This window comes from Vulpes vulpes, chromosome 4 (genome assembly GCF_048418805.1).
Source record: "Vulpes vulpes isolate BD-2025 chromosome 4, VulVul3, whole genome shotgun sequence".
NCBI classification, from domain to species: domain Eukaryota; kingdom Metazoa; phylum Chordata; class Mammalia; order Carnivora; family Canidae; genus Vulpes; species Vulpes vulpes.
Genome location: NC_132783.1, coordinates 123519310 through 123534401, shown reverse-complemented (window position 1 = coordinate 123534401; position 15092 = coordinate 123519310). Strand labels below are relative to the sequence as shown.

At 34.7% G+C, this 15092-nt stretch overlaps 1 protein-coding gene across 1 annotated transcript in view; it reads right to left on the bottom strand.

Annotated features, from left to right (window-relative positions):
* Positions 1–15092, bottom strand: part of HCN1 (hyperpolarization activated cyclic nucleotide gated potassium channel 1) — a 379863-nt gene that overhangs the window by 332010 nt on the left and 32761 nt on the right. The window contains exon 2 of the mRNA XM_026017046.2: positions 530–953. Within this exon, the coding sequence (XP_025872831.2) occupies positions 530–953 (424 nt within the window). The remainder of the gene's footprint in view (positions 1–529; positions 954–15092) is intronic.

The following is a 15092-nucleotide window of genomic DNA, read 5'->3' as shown; positions in this document are numbered from 1 at the left end:
AAATTATGCTAAAATCAGTCTACACGTACAATCGGAAATACTTTTTAAAGTATGTTTTCTTCAAATGCAAATTCTCGAAATTTCAATATTAGAGGGAACGTAAACTAGATTATCTCATAGAACTAATGATACAAAGTAGACTAGCAATCAGAGCCTACACATCTTTGTCAAAGATGGTACATGATGCGTATTCATATTAAATAAAAAGAAACTTCCCATGGTAAAAGAGGGATTGCATTGGTTAGGATAAACGTTTGTTGATTAAAGAGGATTTGTTTTTAAAAAGAGACTTAACTGGCATAAAACAATTCTTTTGCAATCACTATTTTTTTCAGTTGATTCAAATCCAGTATTTGATCATACCTTTTGAAGATAGAAATATATCACTTATGCACCAAAAGGAATACATAGAATTTCCTTCTTGAATTTCATAAAACTCATTATACATAGCACAGGTGTTCGTCTTAAAAGTTAGAGTTAACAATCTTATGATATATAGGACTTTAAAGAAGTAAAAGATATGTCTTACCTCTTCCCACTGATGTATGTATCTAATTAACCTTGAAAGTCGTAATAAACGCAAGAGACTGAGAATTTTTGTAAACCTCACAATGCGAAGTGCCCTGGCTGTCTTGTAAACTTCTGAATCCATTCCTTTTTCTACAATGAGAAAGATATAATCCACTGGGATTGATGAGATAAAGTCAACCACAAACCAGCTTTTTAAATAATTCATCTTGATCACTTTAGGGTCCAGGATGATTTCAGAACTGTCTTCATTGACAGTGCCAGTCCTAAAATTCATTATCAGGTCCAAAAGGAAAACTGTATCTGATGCCACATTGAAAATAATCCATGGTGTTGTTGTTTGTTCTGTAAAGAATGTGATTCCAACTGGTATGATGACCAGATTTCCAACCATCATGATAAGCATTATTAAATCCCAATAAAACCTACAACAAATAAAAAAAATCAGATTTTAAGATATAGACAATAACCAATCTTCCCACCATAAAAATATTACTGACTTATGGTTAATAAATGAGTAAAAGAATGAAGTGTTTGTTTTGTAAATAAGGTAAAGCCTTCAATGGCTATAAATTTAAATCTAAGTAAAATTAATATATTTCTAAAGCACAGCATTGTGTTTATAGAATTCTAACAATTATTTGATATGAAGTGTTACTGAAATGAATTCAAGAACACCCATTGCCCCATATATCCGGTAAAAAAGCAAAGACTGCCTCCCCTATATTAACATGTAAGATATAGATGGAAATAAAAGAGAAGTATAAGACCAGGAAAGCCACCTTAAAAAACCATTTTTGTGAAGATTCTTTAGAGACACTTTGAAATACCTTATTTGTCAAATTACCCCATCAATCATCAATTAGAATAAATACTAAAATGCTGGTACACTAAAAATATTGGCACTAAAAATTTATAGTATCTCTAGGAGTACAGATTAGGTCAACCATAAATTGCAGGCTAGCCCATGGCTTTACAGTACTCCAAATATTTATGTTTTCTTCTCTTTTAGTTTGAAATGAGAAAACTAATTTTGTTCTGAGGCTAAAAATTGAACAGACCACTTTAGATTTTAAATTAGAATCTACCCAAACTCACATTTTTATCACTATTTCAATGAACAACTACTTTAAATATATTCCCACTCTTTTTTCAAATAATTATTTCTTAAAATTTCTGACAATTTTCAACACGTCTATGATTACTAGCTACTTTTTGAAACATCCTTACCTCATCTTATACTAAAATTGGCAGAAAACCAATATAATATAGTATAATATATTTGATAGAGTATAATTAAGTTCATTGAAGATTATTATAATATCATTTTCATGCAGTTTGTTTAAAATCTGTTGACACTGTAGTGAACTGATTAGGTAATAGACTACTTATATTTGTTACAGTATACTTATAAAAATGAAGAAGCAGATCAACCATTACAACCCTATAATCATGAAATAGTCTCCCAAATCATGAGTTACTTCATCCTAGCCATAGGTATACTCCTCTGGCAGTTTTGTTGTATAAATGAGGTAAATTTCTTTTTTTTTTAAGATTGTATTTATTTGAAAGAGAGAGAGCATAAGCAGGGGATTGGAGCAGAGAGAAAGGAAGAAACAGACTCCCCAAGCAGAGCACGACTTGGGGCTTGATCTCAGGACCCTGGGATCATGACCTGACCAAAGTCAGATGCTTAACAGACTGAGCCACCCAGGTACCCCAATGATATAAATTTCCATGACAGAAATTTCTGTTAACCAAGATATCTTTATCTTACATTATTTTCCTACTTAGACTATTTGAGCTACATTTTGGCAAGGTATACAATTGCATAAACCTTTCAGTTACTATTATCCCTGATTATGAATAACTTGGGATAAAAGTAGTAGTGCAAGAAGGAACTATAATAGGGCTTCTCTCCCCTTGTCTCCAACACCCAGGATTATGTAAAAAAATAAATGTTTCTCATGTTGAAGATTTCATCAGTCTTTGTGTCAAAACGTACCTACACCTTTATGGACAAGTATATACATACCCGTGTCAATCGTATATCATGCACTGTCAATTTCAATGACATAACTTCTCTTTTATCCCCCTCCTCTTTTAATGGAAATGCAAAATGTGCCATTTAATACACCAAGGATAGGGGAGAGATGTAGAGGAGATGCAATAGTGTTATAGCTATTTCACAAAGAAGTGACATCATTGAACTCTAAAATGAAACCATGTGTGTCTTGAGGATTTTCACTTTTCTGGACACTGTTATCAGTCTCTTCTGTGAGCTCATCTTTCTGCCTTCCCCTTGAAGGCTATTCCCCTGGGTTTCACACATAGTCTTTTTCTCTTCTATTCTACACATGCTCCTTGAGCTATATCACACACTCATCCATGTCTTTATGATTAATTCATAACTAATGATTCCAAAAGCTCCACCTCTGGTCCATTCCTGTCTTCTATGCCTCCTAACCTCCTCATCAGCAGCCCATTGAATCTATCCTCATGCAAATCTCACACACACGTCACAGCAGGCATATGCTCAAACTCATCACCTCCCCTCTTGTATAGATTTCTCACATGTTCCCTATGCCAGGGAATGGAACAACTCTATACCTTACTTGCAAGCCAGAAACCCTGGAGCAATCTTAGAAAACTCCTGGCCTTAAATCTACTCAATCTCACATTCGGATCAGTCACCAAGACTGTGGTTCTAACACCTACGTATAAGTTGTATTCATCCATTTGCCCTTTACAATTCCCACTGCAACTATCTTCAAGTAGAAATTCCTACCAGCTGTTTAATTTGGAGACAAGTTATTTAAATTCTCTAATCCTAAATTTTCTCATCTGTAAAATGAAGATTATTATAGCACTAAATGTGTAGAGTTTTACAGATTAAATGAAATGATATATGCAAATCATAAATCTTGGCATTTAACAAACTGTGGCACACAATGCTGGTGGCCTACTTAGTATTCATGTACCTTTCCTTACCAAAAGAAAACCAATTTTGGGGGAAGCAGCCAGAAGCCCATTAAAAAATACTTTCTTTTACAGACATCCTTATATTTCTCTTATTAAGACAGAAGATATTTTTAAAGAAAAAACATATTTTATCCCTCTTACTAAATAGAAATGAAGAGGATAAAGTGCCATCTATTCATTGTTGGAGCAATAATTTTTATCACACCATAGCTTTTTATTAGTGGTACTTATTATGGTCTGAAACCATCAGAAATCTCATTATCAATATAAAGCTCCATTAAACCTTATAATTTCCTTTTAAAGTATCACTGATTCTATTTTACAGACATAAACACAGATCTTGTTATAGACTTTGCATAATATAACACTTTCTTCAGTTAACATGGATTCATTCCTTATCTAGCCAAGGAAAATACAGTTGTCACCCACTCTAAAAGTATGATATAACTTCTGTTTTTTTCAGCAAAGAATATGTTCCTGAAAACTGACCTCATGAGACTCTCTTGCCTACCTGCCCACAAGTTTCTTTTCTTGACTCTCTGTTCTGAAAATGTTGCTTGAATACTCAAGCTCACCCTTTTCTTTAATTTTCAATTTTTTAAGTCTTATACATGTCATTATGGAATAGTCTTTCCTATTCATTCCTCTTTCTATTCCCGCTGATATCTAGTTTCAGCAGAACTAGTTCTTGCTTAGAATAGCTCAAGTCTCCTGTCTCTGGAATCTGACCAGTTTTACCCATCAATCCCAGAGCAACTTATCTAACACATAACTTGGCAGGTCAAAAACCATCAATGACTCCCTTAATTAAGTAAAAATAACTCAGCCTTGTTTTCAAGGCACTCTATAATATAGCCTCCTCCTCCCTTCCCAGCCTCTTCTTTAACACGTTATGGCAAGAACATCATTTCTTAAGTGAGAAAGTACTTATTCTTACCTTGCCATCAGGCTCACCTAGGTACATGTACAGGAAATACAGTTTCCTCCAGCCTATTTATTCTTTTTCCTATTAGCATTCTATCTACCTTCAAGCCTTTTTCTGATACTGAGTTTCTTTTTTTTTTTTTTAACCCCAGAGCAATATATATTTTCAGTATGGTTCTTATTTTTCCTTTTGATTACTAATTATTTTTGTTTTCTTTTTTTAAAAGATTTTATTTATTTATTCATGAGAGACAGAGGGAGAGAGAGAGGTAGAGGCAGAGACAGAGGCAGAGGGAGAGCAGGCTCCATGCAGGAAGCGTGATATGGGACTTGATCCCGGGTCTCCAGGTCTCCAGGATCACGCCCTGGGCTGAAGTCGGCGCTAAACCACTGGGCCACCAGGGCTGCCCAATTATTTTTGTTTTCTACATCATTCCTGGATTTAAATTACTTTAAAATTTTACTAAGTTTTTAATTTTAATTCTAATATAGTTAACATAAAATATTATATTAGTTTCAGGTATACAATATAGTGATTCAATAATTCTATGCAGTGCTCATGGATTAAGTTCTTTGAAGTTCAAAACTGTATTTTTATCTTCTGTTTAACTTCTACAGTAATGTAGACATCTATGATAACAAATACTAAGAGATAAATTAATTGAATTTTTAATAGAAACATACACTCAATGGGTATATTTAAATAAATCCTTTTTGATAAGACACAGAGTCATTAATGCAGCAAATAACTTCTTATATTTTATATAACTCTGGATTTTTATTAATTGAGGGGTTTTATAACATAGAAGACATTGTAACAAATTAAAAAAGGAAACAAAGAGATTAGGAACATGTTCTGAGGTTATATAGCCTGAAAACAAAAGCAGTTTTGGATTTGACACTTGGTTTGGTATATTATAAAATCCATCTCCTTCTATTCATCCTGCTTTAGAGAGAATATTTGTAAAGGATATTGGTTGGACTTTAAAGGCAGACTAGGGTTCAAATCCTAGTTCCATTAGCTCTAGGGGTTTGGGTAAGGTATTTAACTGCTGTGAACTTCAATTTTCTTCTACTACTCTGAGTTTCTCTGCAGGAAGATTGTGTGCAATGATGTATGCAAAGTGTACAGAACCTGTTATATATAGAAATTTTCTCAAAAAACAGCAAAGTAGAGAGGGCACTCACTGGGAAACCACAGTCTTGACAATTACAGTAATCACCTAGGTAACCATTTTTACCTTATACTCAAAGTGGATAAAATAGACAAAATAAACGTATTTCAATTATCATTACTGTATCACTAATCACTATAAGTTTAATTACTAATAAAATAATTACTTTTCATAGACAAACTATTTTTTATGTTAAAAATCCATTTACCCCTGTGAGTTTTTAGAAAAGAAAAAGCATTGTAAAGATTCGTCCATGATATTAAACTTCGAGGAACTGAAAATTCAATCATGCTTCTTTCTTTCTTTCTATCCACTTGCATATCTCTAAGGCTTGTGGTAAATAAAGACACCTCCCCCTCCCCAACCAGAGTTCTCCAAGATCCTTCAGGTTTTCCCACTCACTTATAGTATTTTTAGTAGTTGAAACAATCTGATGACAAATATTTCTAGCTTATTGACTTAAAGAAATTTAAAAACTACCACATTTCATAACTAGAGGTGCGTGTCTTCCAATGTGTCTAACTATGGAGTGAAAGATTCTCTTCTCCCTTGCTCTGAATGAAATAAATATTTGTCGTTAAATGGAACTGAGGAAAGAACTTCTGGTTATAGCCTGGAAATGATACCCGATTTATATGTAGTTACTATTTTACCTACGGTTGAAGTCAAATTATCTGAACCTGTCCTATTATTCACTTAAGACTCATTGCTTAAAATTATATTTTTGGATATGCACCATAAATTGGACAGTTTATAAACCAAATTATTTATCAATCTAAATAAATAAATAAATAATTTTCCAGCTGAATTTGCTTTTTATTAAACACACAATCCTTGCAATTATTTTTCAAATTTTATTTAAAACTGTCTTAATTATCAAAAGTCCAATAGCCTGATTATTAGATACCTATCTTTTCTTTTGAATATCATCGAAACTAAATGTTACATTAGTATACAACACAGTGATTCAACAAGTCTGTTATGCAATGTTCACAAGCATAGCTACCAACTGGCATCATACAATGATATCACAATACCATTGACTACACCCCCTATGCTTGGAACTTTTATCCCTGTGACTCATTCATTCCATAACTGGAAGCCTGTAACTTTCACTCCCCTTCACCCATTTTTGGCACAGATCTGTTGAGAAATGAAGTGCCTTCTCATAAATGCTATGTCCTCTTTATAGTACCATCAGTGGCAATTCACCGCATCAAAACTCAAGCAGCCAATACCTGAACTCTGGTCTGAAGGGCTCTCAGACATCTTTCATCACCATATAGCCCTCACTATTTACAGACCACTCATATTAAGGTTGATGTTGTATAGGATGTATGTCTTTTCTAGGCTTTGCAAAGAAGTTTTCTTGATCAGGTCTGCTGGTCTAATGCCTTAATGTTCTGCAAGGCCACATTGGTTGTCTATGGGGAGTGTGGAGTGAAGATATCAGAAAACATATATAATTCAAATATAGGCAATTTGAAGTGAAAATACGCTAATTTTCTTAATACAGTAAAACCTTGCTAAGAGCCTAGATGTAGGAAAGTTTAGCCTAACTTATGGACAAAACTAAGTTAAACCATATTTGAAGACATTTGGAAGTTTTCAAGTAAATATAGCAATTTACCCAATGAAAATATGAGATGGGTAGGAGGTACATTATATTTTAGTTAATATTACATATTAAAATCAGCTAATGGTATGGGAATTTAATTCCTACAATCCAGGCAAAAGCAAACATGTTTTTCTACCTCCCTCCTTCTTCTGCAATTGCACTTAACCTTTTCGCTGCCAACCCTAATGGCCTTATATTGGTCCATCAGTATTTTATAACTTTTGAGTTCCTATTTGAAACTCTCTCAAACCTTTGGTTTCTGTGATTCTGCATTTTCATAGTTCCTCACTGATATCTATATATTAGCAGAAATTTATTTTCCTCAACCTTTCCTGACTCTTCTCCCTCCATTAAAGTAGGTACGTGATCATCTCACTCAGCTTCCCAGCCCTTCATCACTCTCTTCTTTGGTCACATCAACCCCCAAATGCTAATATGTGAACATAATATGTCAATTTAGTGAATATGCTCGCGTAAGTGATTCTTAAATCTATCACTGTCCTTAACTTGTGAGATGGAGTTACACATTTCTAACTGTATTCACCATCATTAATCCCAATGGAACAGCCATCTCTCAATAAGGTGAAATCCAAACCAATTAACCTTATAGCCTAAAAATAATTTTCCCAATATTTTTATTTCTATTTATTATAGCATGGCATAGTGGTAGCAGTTTCTCCTTCTTTTTTTTTTCTTCCCTTTTTTTCTTTCAGCCAGCCATGAGGCATAAAACTTAAAAATTATCCCTGATTACTCTGTCAGCCCAGCTCTGGCACTTGATCATTTGCCCAGCCTTACATTCCTTCTAATACAATAGTTTTCATACTCAGCTTTTTGTTTTGTTCCATTGCCAACATCCTTTATGAAGTTTTTATTATATCATTATTCTGCTTACTAATTTTCCCGTTTCTACTTGCCCTAGTAAATTACTTTCTATTTATATCAGACTTTCCTATTGCTTGCAAAATGAAATGTAATCATTCAAAATATCCAGTGTGTTCCAATTCTATATCTTGAAATTTATCTTTTTTGTACATATATGGTCCTCAGCTAAATTTAAAAATACAGTTTTCCAGATTCTTTGTTTTTGCCACTATCCAACAAATGCCTGGGATTTCCTTCTCCCAAACCCGAAAATCAACTTTTATATTTCCCTCTGCAACTGCAATGGTCAACTTATATGTCCCGCTGGGGTTCATCTCCCAGCTTCTAACTCCTATCTCAATTTCTCTATGTGACTTTCAGCATTTGAGAGCACCTACTAATGAACAGAGAATATCCTACTACAATATGGTGTCAATAATAATTTGATAGACCATTTAATAAATAATGTCTGAAATACTGCTTTTGCACTTATTCCTAGCTAAACTATATGCCAATCATTATATTTAAATTGACTAGCAAACAGTATAAGTACTTCTGATTCCCCAATGACCAATCATATCAATCACATGTATGTTAAGAATAGATTATTACAGGGATGCCTGGGTGGCCGGGCAGTTGAGTATCTGCCTTTGGCTCAGGTTGTGATCCCGTGGTCCTGGAATCAAGTCCCACATTTTGCTCCTTGTGGGGAGCCTACTTCTCCCTTTGCCTGTGTCTCTGCCTCTGTGTGTGTGTGTGTGTGTCTCTCATGAATAAATATTTTTTTAAAAAAATGGAGAGATTATTACATTATAAGATTTTAATTAAAGTATATGACCATTTTTTTTCCCTTTAGATAGTTTGGAAATTAAGTAAATATGAGCCTTTTTTATTCATCCATGAGTAGTAGGATTAGATGTATATTTTTTAACTATTCTAATTTTCTTGTTTTAGACAACAGGAAGAAAAATGTCATTCAGGGTATTTTCATTATATTACTCAAATTTACTTCAGAGGAAGGCCACAACTTTCATTCTACTGAATCAAAACACCTGTTGACTCCTAATTCATGTCACACATGAAATTTTATTTTTGTAAATCTATACAGAATGGGAAAGAACTCCCTGAAGATTAAGTAGTTCTACGCTGCAGTTTTCTATCTTTATGGTGACATATAGATTTTCCATAAGAACAAAAATTCTTAATTATAAAAGGTGAGTACAAAATATATAAAATAGCTCCTACTGCTTAACTTAGAAAAGTCCAATCTAAAACTATTTCTTAGCTTCTTAGTATTTTTGTTTGATTTACCATAAATTGATTTTTAAAAGTTTTGTTCTCTACTGTGACTCTCCATATTTCATTCCTTTTTAAGGAAAGTATAAATATACTCAGTGATCATGTCAACCAAAATGTGTTCTAGCGCCTTCACCCTAGTGTAAAATTCATTAAGTTGATGTCCACTTTTTTTTTTTTTAAGTATTTCCAAGGACAGGCTAAAAGAAACTCCATATTAGCATCTTATCAATAGATAGTCTCATTACACAAACATTGAGGACACTTTAATTTTGAAGTTCAATTAAATGAGATCATAAGGGACTCAATGACAGAGAACAAACAGGGTTAATGGAAGGAGGTGAGTGGCGGATGGGCTAGATGGGTGATTATAGATATTAAGGAGGGTATTTGTGATGAACACTGGGCATTGTATGTAAGAGATGACTTACTGACTTCTAGGCAGGGCTGGGTATGGGGCCATAGAAATAGGCTCACAAAAATCCCAAAAATGTGGAGATGAAAGCAAAGCAGAGATAAATAGACAAAGCATCCAGTCCCAGGTGCCAGAGGTGGGGTCTTGTATAACAGCTAACTGTGACCAACAAAGAATTTCCAGACCCTGAAAAGGAAGTAAGCCATTAAAGATGTTATATCACTAATCCTTACTCAATGGTGGTATCGATAGATATGTTATAAGATTTAGGTCCTTGATTGGCTTTCAATGAAAGATCAACCCTACAAGCCCACAGTGGCAACCCTGTCCAGACCCCTCTCACTCCTGAGAGCTTTCTCTGTATCTTTACTTAATAAATTTCTATCCCTCTACTCACTCTCCTGTTTTCACGAGTTTCATTTGATTTTGTGTGACAAGAATGAAGCTTCCCATATCATTGTTGCTAATAATATAGGTCACTTCCCTGTGTTTCTTGTTATTCTTCAAATCCCAACAAACTGGACGTCTGGGTGGCTCAATGGTTGAGCATCTGCCTTTAGCCCAGGACATGATTCTGGAGTCCGGGGATCAAGTCCCTCATCGATCACCCTGCATAGAGTCTGCTTCTCCCTCAGACTGTGTCTCTGCCTCTCTCCCTCTGTGTGTCTCTCATGAATAAATAAATAAAATCTTAAAAAAAAATCCCAACAAACCTTATCCTCCTCATTCATGCCTAAGTTCCCAAAGCCACACAGATCTTTTGCATTATCGCTCCAGCGTGAGAGTATCAAAAAGGTTCAAAATCAGTATCAAAGCACATTATTGTGTGCCCATGTCTGCAAAATATTTACATTTTTATAGAAGTTCTTGAATGTGTTCAAGATCTTAATTTCTGTGTATAATAATTTACCTCATTAAGTATTAAAAAGGAAAGCAGCATCAGGACAATAAAGTATAAGTAACATTTATAACAGGTGCTTTGTAAACATTGTCTCATTTGATACTGAAAACAGAGGTTGGATGCATTATCCAAATTTAAGAGGAAACTGAAACCTATCCAACTAAGGGACATTCTGAAATTCTTACAAGGAAGAAATGAGTAAAACTGCTTTTGAACCCATGAACAACTTTCATGTTTATACTCCTTCCACCATTTTCAATGCTTAAATAAATAAATCAAGCATTTAAGAGCAATTTTAATACAAAGCAAAACTTTCCCACACTTGGTAGCATAGTAGGGCAGCATAGCCACACTTGGCACCCACCTTAACCGGTTACCTATCTGAAATGAAAACAAAATTGTTTTCACAAGGGAAGTTCCAAGCTCTTAAAGGGAGTATACTATGGTGCTGCAACTATGGCTCAATGGTTAGTCTTTGGTTTCTGTGCCTTTCAATACAGAAGCCATTGAGAGTTTACCTACATTCCCAGAGAATAAACATGATAGTTCATGTGCCCCTATTCCTATACAGTAATACACATTTTCTAAATAAAGGAGCTATGAAATTGTCTATTTCAAAGAGGATTTCTGAATTCTTTCTAACTTGGCCTACAAAGATATTTCACTAGTGTATAAACCAAACTCAATTCAAATGCTCTAAAGGCAAAAAAGCATTTGGAAAGTAAAGGTCAAATTTAGTACCAAATATTTCCTCCAGATGGTTACCTCATAATAATTACAACAAATATGCATTGGCTACCTTCTACATAGTAGGTACTGTCCTAAGCGCTCTAAGAAATGCAAACAAATTACATACAGATTCTGACCTCAAGAACTTCCGACTTAATAGGAAAATGAAAGCTTGTACTTAAATAAGATGGGAGAAGGTTCAAGACATGTTCATAAAGAGCACACTGTAAGTACTCTATAAGTTTCCAAAAGAGGAAAAAAATTGGTCATCCATTTTAAAAAGTACTATTTTTAAAGAAATTCAAAGAGAGCATTTGCTGAGGAGGTCCTGAAGTTGTATTCTTTACAGCACAAGCAATTTATCAACAAATACATACTGCTTACTAGGCTTGTCATTAAGCATACAAAGAGAATTAGATACAGCCCCAGTCCTCAAGAAAAGCAAGTGTAGGGGGCAGCCCCAGGGGCTCAGCGGTTTAGCGCCGCCTTCAGTCCAGGGCCTGATCCTAGAGACCTGGGATCGAGTCCCACGTCAGGCTCCCTGCATGTAGCCTGCTTCTCCCTCTGCCTGTGTCTCTGTCTATGTGTGTGTGTGTGTGTGTGTGTGTGTGTGTGTCTCATGAATAAATAAAATCTTTAAAAAAAATAAAAAGGCTTGTTAAAAAAGCAAGTGTAGGAAAGATAAACAATAGTACTTTCTAAAATATTATTCTATTAGAGCATCCTAGAATACACCAAGGAGAGAGATCAAGTCTTCCTTGGGGGAAGGACAAGAACTGGGCAAGATTTCATAGAACCAGTGATTGATACTTCATTTACACACTACAAAAACTTGTGTTGGTGTGCACAACGCCATGTACATTCACTGAGTGCTAAAGCTGTGATAGTTTCTAGGCTGCTACTAGGAAACCAAGAGAAACAGACATGAGGTAGAGCTAGAGGGATTAAATATCATAAAAGCTATAAGGTCTGGTGGCATATTTACATTTTTAGTTAATGCTTTAGCTGTTGTGATATCAAACAAATCCAAGGCTACATCAAGCATTTTTGCTTCGTATATTTTAAAATACCTGTTTTCCTAATTAAAACAAGGTATCATGATCAAGAACAGCCAAGTGTATGATCAAATAAAAGCTCAACTGAAAACATAATTCTGCTTATAGTGATATATTTCATAGTACCATATTTTCTTCAAAATACCTTTAGAAATAATCAGTACCTACTTATTTATTTTAACAAACAACTTTTGAAGTTGAAAATTATTCATGTCCATGGATTTTAGGTTCTACATGGATAAATAGAAATATTACTTCCATTAAGTTTACTTTTTTTTCCCCTAAAACAAGACTAAAGATGTTGTTTCATACTTGAACTACATTGAAGTTTTCACCCACTGGCAGCTGCATATTACCTAAGGAGCAGAATGGCTGCTGTGTCAAGGAAGAACGTGCTTCTACCAGGAGCATATGTTTCCAGGTCTGTAACAAGTATCGAGGGTGTGTGGGCAGAGTAACATTTACTGTGGAATATTTAAGAATTAAGGACCAAGTTTCTTTAATTGTCTGGGTAATTCACACAAACACTCAGGCATATTTTAAGCAGAACTGCCAGTATAAAAATTTTCAGTCCCCTACAAACAAATCGAATGAATACTGCAATTCAGTCTCCATATATGTATGTTTCTAAATAGATGTAACTAGAAATATGTTAGGCACCTCTTCCTTCATCCCTTCCTTCTTCATTCAATGACAATTAGATCATTTTTTTGTTTTAACATACAATTTATCCACAATGGGATGTTGCACCACAGATAACTGAAACCCATTAATAGGCGGGAATTACATGAGCTTTTTTATGTAGCCCCATGCCTTGTAGGAAATTTTAAAACTAATTATTAATTTATTAAATTCTGCAGGAGGTTTTTGTGACTTGTACATTTCAGTTCATTTTTAAAAGATGTGGCTTCCACCTTCAGGTAAGTGACAGGCTGTGTGTTTAACTTCTTCAATAGCTAAAAAAAGCAAATAACAAAAATAGAAAACTTGTAAGAAATAAAATTTCCAAGTTTTCTTGATACCAGAGAGATAATTGGGGGAAAAAAAAAAGACTTAAGAACAGATCTTATATATGTGTCAAAGACAGCAATTCTTGAAATAATTATTTTGCCGTGTTTTGAGATTACTAACTCAAAGGTCATTATTTCAAACCCATATGGGTTTTGAAACCCATAACAAAACATTACAAGATAAGTATCAACCTATAAAATATGTTCATGAGAACTAAATCATGCCGAAACTGCTGGCAATTTAAAATCGATGTAAACATCTTAATTTACATTCCTACCCAATCTTTCTGACCTTTTCTCCCGCTAATCCTCAACCTGCTCACAGAGCTTTAGACAGGCTAATCTAATTACTTGTCCTTTGTGCCTCCTTTTCTTAATTTCTTCTGCACAACTGCTCCCTGCAAGTGCCTGGAATACTCCTCACCCCTTTCTTCTTTTCTTTACCTTCTCCATCCACTAGCACAATCCTAGTCTCTGGGCCACAGTCACTCCTCTTTTTCCTCTGAATCTGAGTGGCACATGAACCTTAGAATGTATTAAACCTAATCCAGGGGCAAAGAGTGGCACCTCCAAAATATCTTTTTGGGTGGGAATGAGGGAATGGCAAATTGGCAATGTGGAAGAGGAATTTGCAATTTAAGTAAAAGCCAGCAGACCGCTTTTGCTTAGAATTGTAACTACTGGTCAATAAAAAAATAACAACATATCCTAAAGATACTTAGTCACACTTCATACGAGATTGCAAAAAAAAATATTTGGGTGGGCACAAGCTCTCACAAGCCTTCCCTTGGTATTTTTATAGAAGGCAATGACTACCCCTTATTGATGAATGAAGAAATAACTTTCACACTTGGCCAAGTGCCCCAGTCATACAGTTTCCAAGTACCTTACCTTTTCCTTCATGCACACACACACACACACACACACACACACACACACACACACTTTGTATTTTTAAATGTGTGTGAGCAATTTTTCTAAGGTCTATTTCTCCAACTACAGTAGATATACTGTACTCAGGAATCATATGTATGTCTACTTTTGATTATATCCCCATTGTCCTTTTTTTTAAAGAGATTTTTTTATTATTATTCATGAGAGACACAGAGAGAGGCAGAGACACAGGCAGAGGAAGAAGCAGGCTCCATGCAGGAGCCTGATGTGAGACTTGATACCAGGACCCTGAGCCAAAGGCAGATGCTCAACCACTGAGCCACCTAGGTGCCCTATACCCCCACTATCTAATACAGTGTCTGCAACTACAGTGAACTCTAAATATCTGCTAAATAAATGAATGCATGAATACTCAAGCCTTTAACAAATAAAGGTACTGTATTATAACTTCATTAAATAAATATCTATCTCTTGAATATTTCTGTTTTGGGGACCTTGATATCATGAAACTGTGGATAAGCTGAAAGATGTCCAGAAAAGAATAGCAGGGGAAGATAATTAAAGAAATAGAAAGCCCAACTTCTGAGAAAAGACTTAAAAAACTAAATACATAAAACGTAACTAGATTAAAACTCTGAATAAATGTGAACAGATTCCATACATTCTTATAAATAAATAAGGACTTAGTCTAACCACACAGT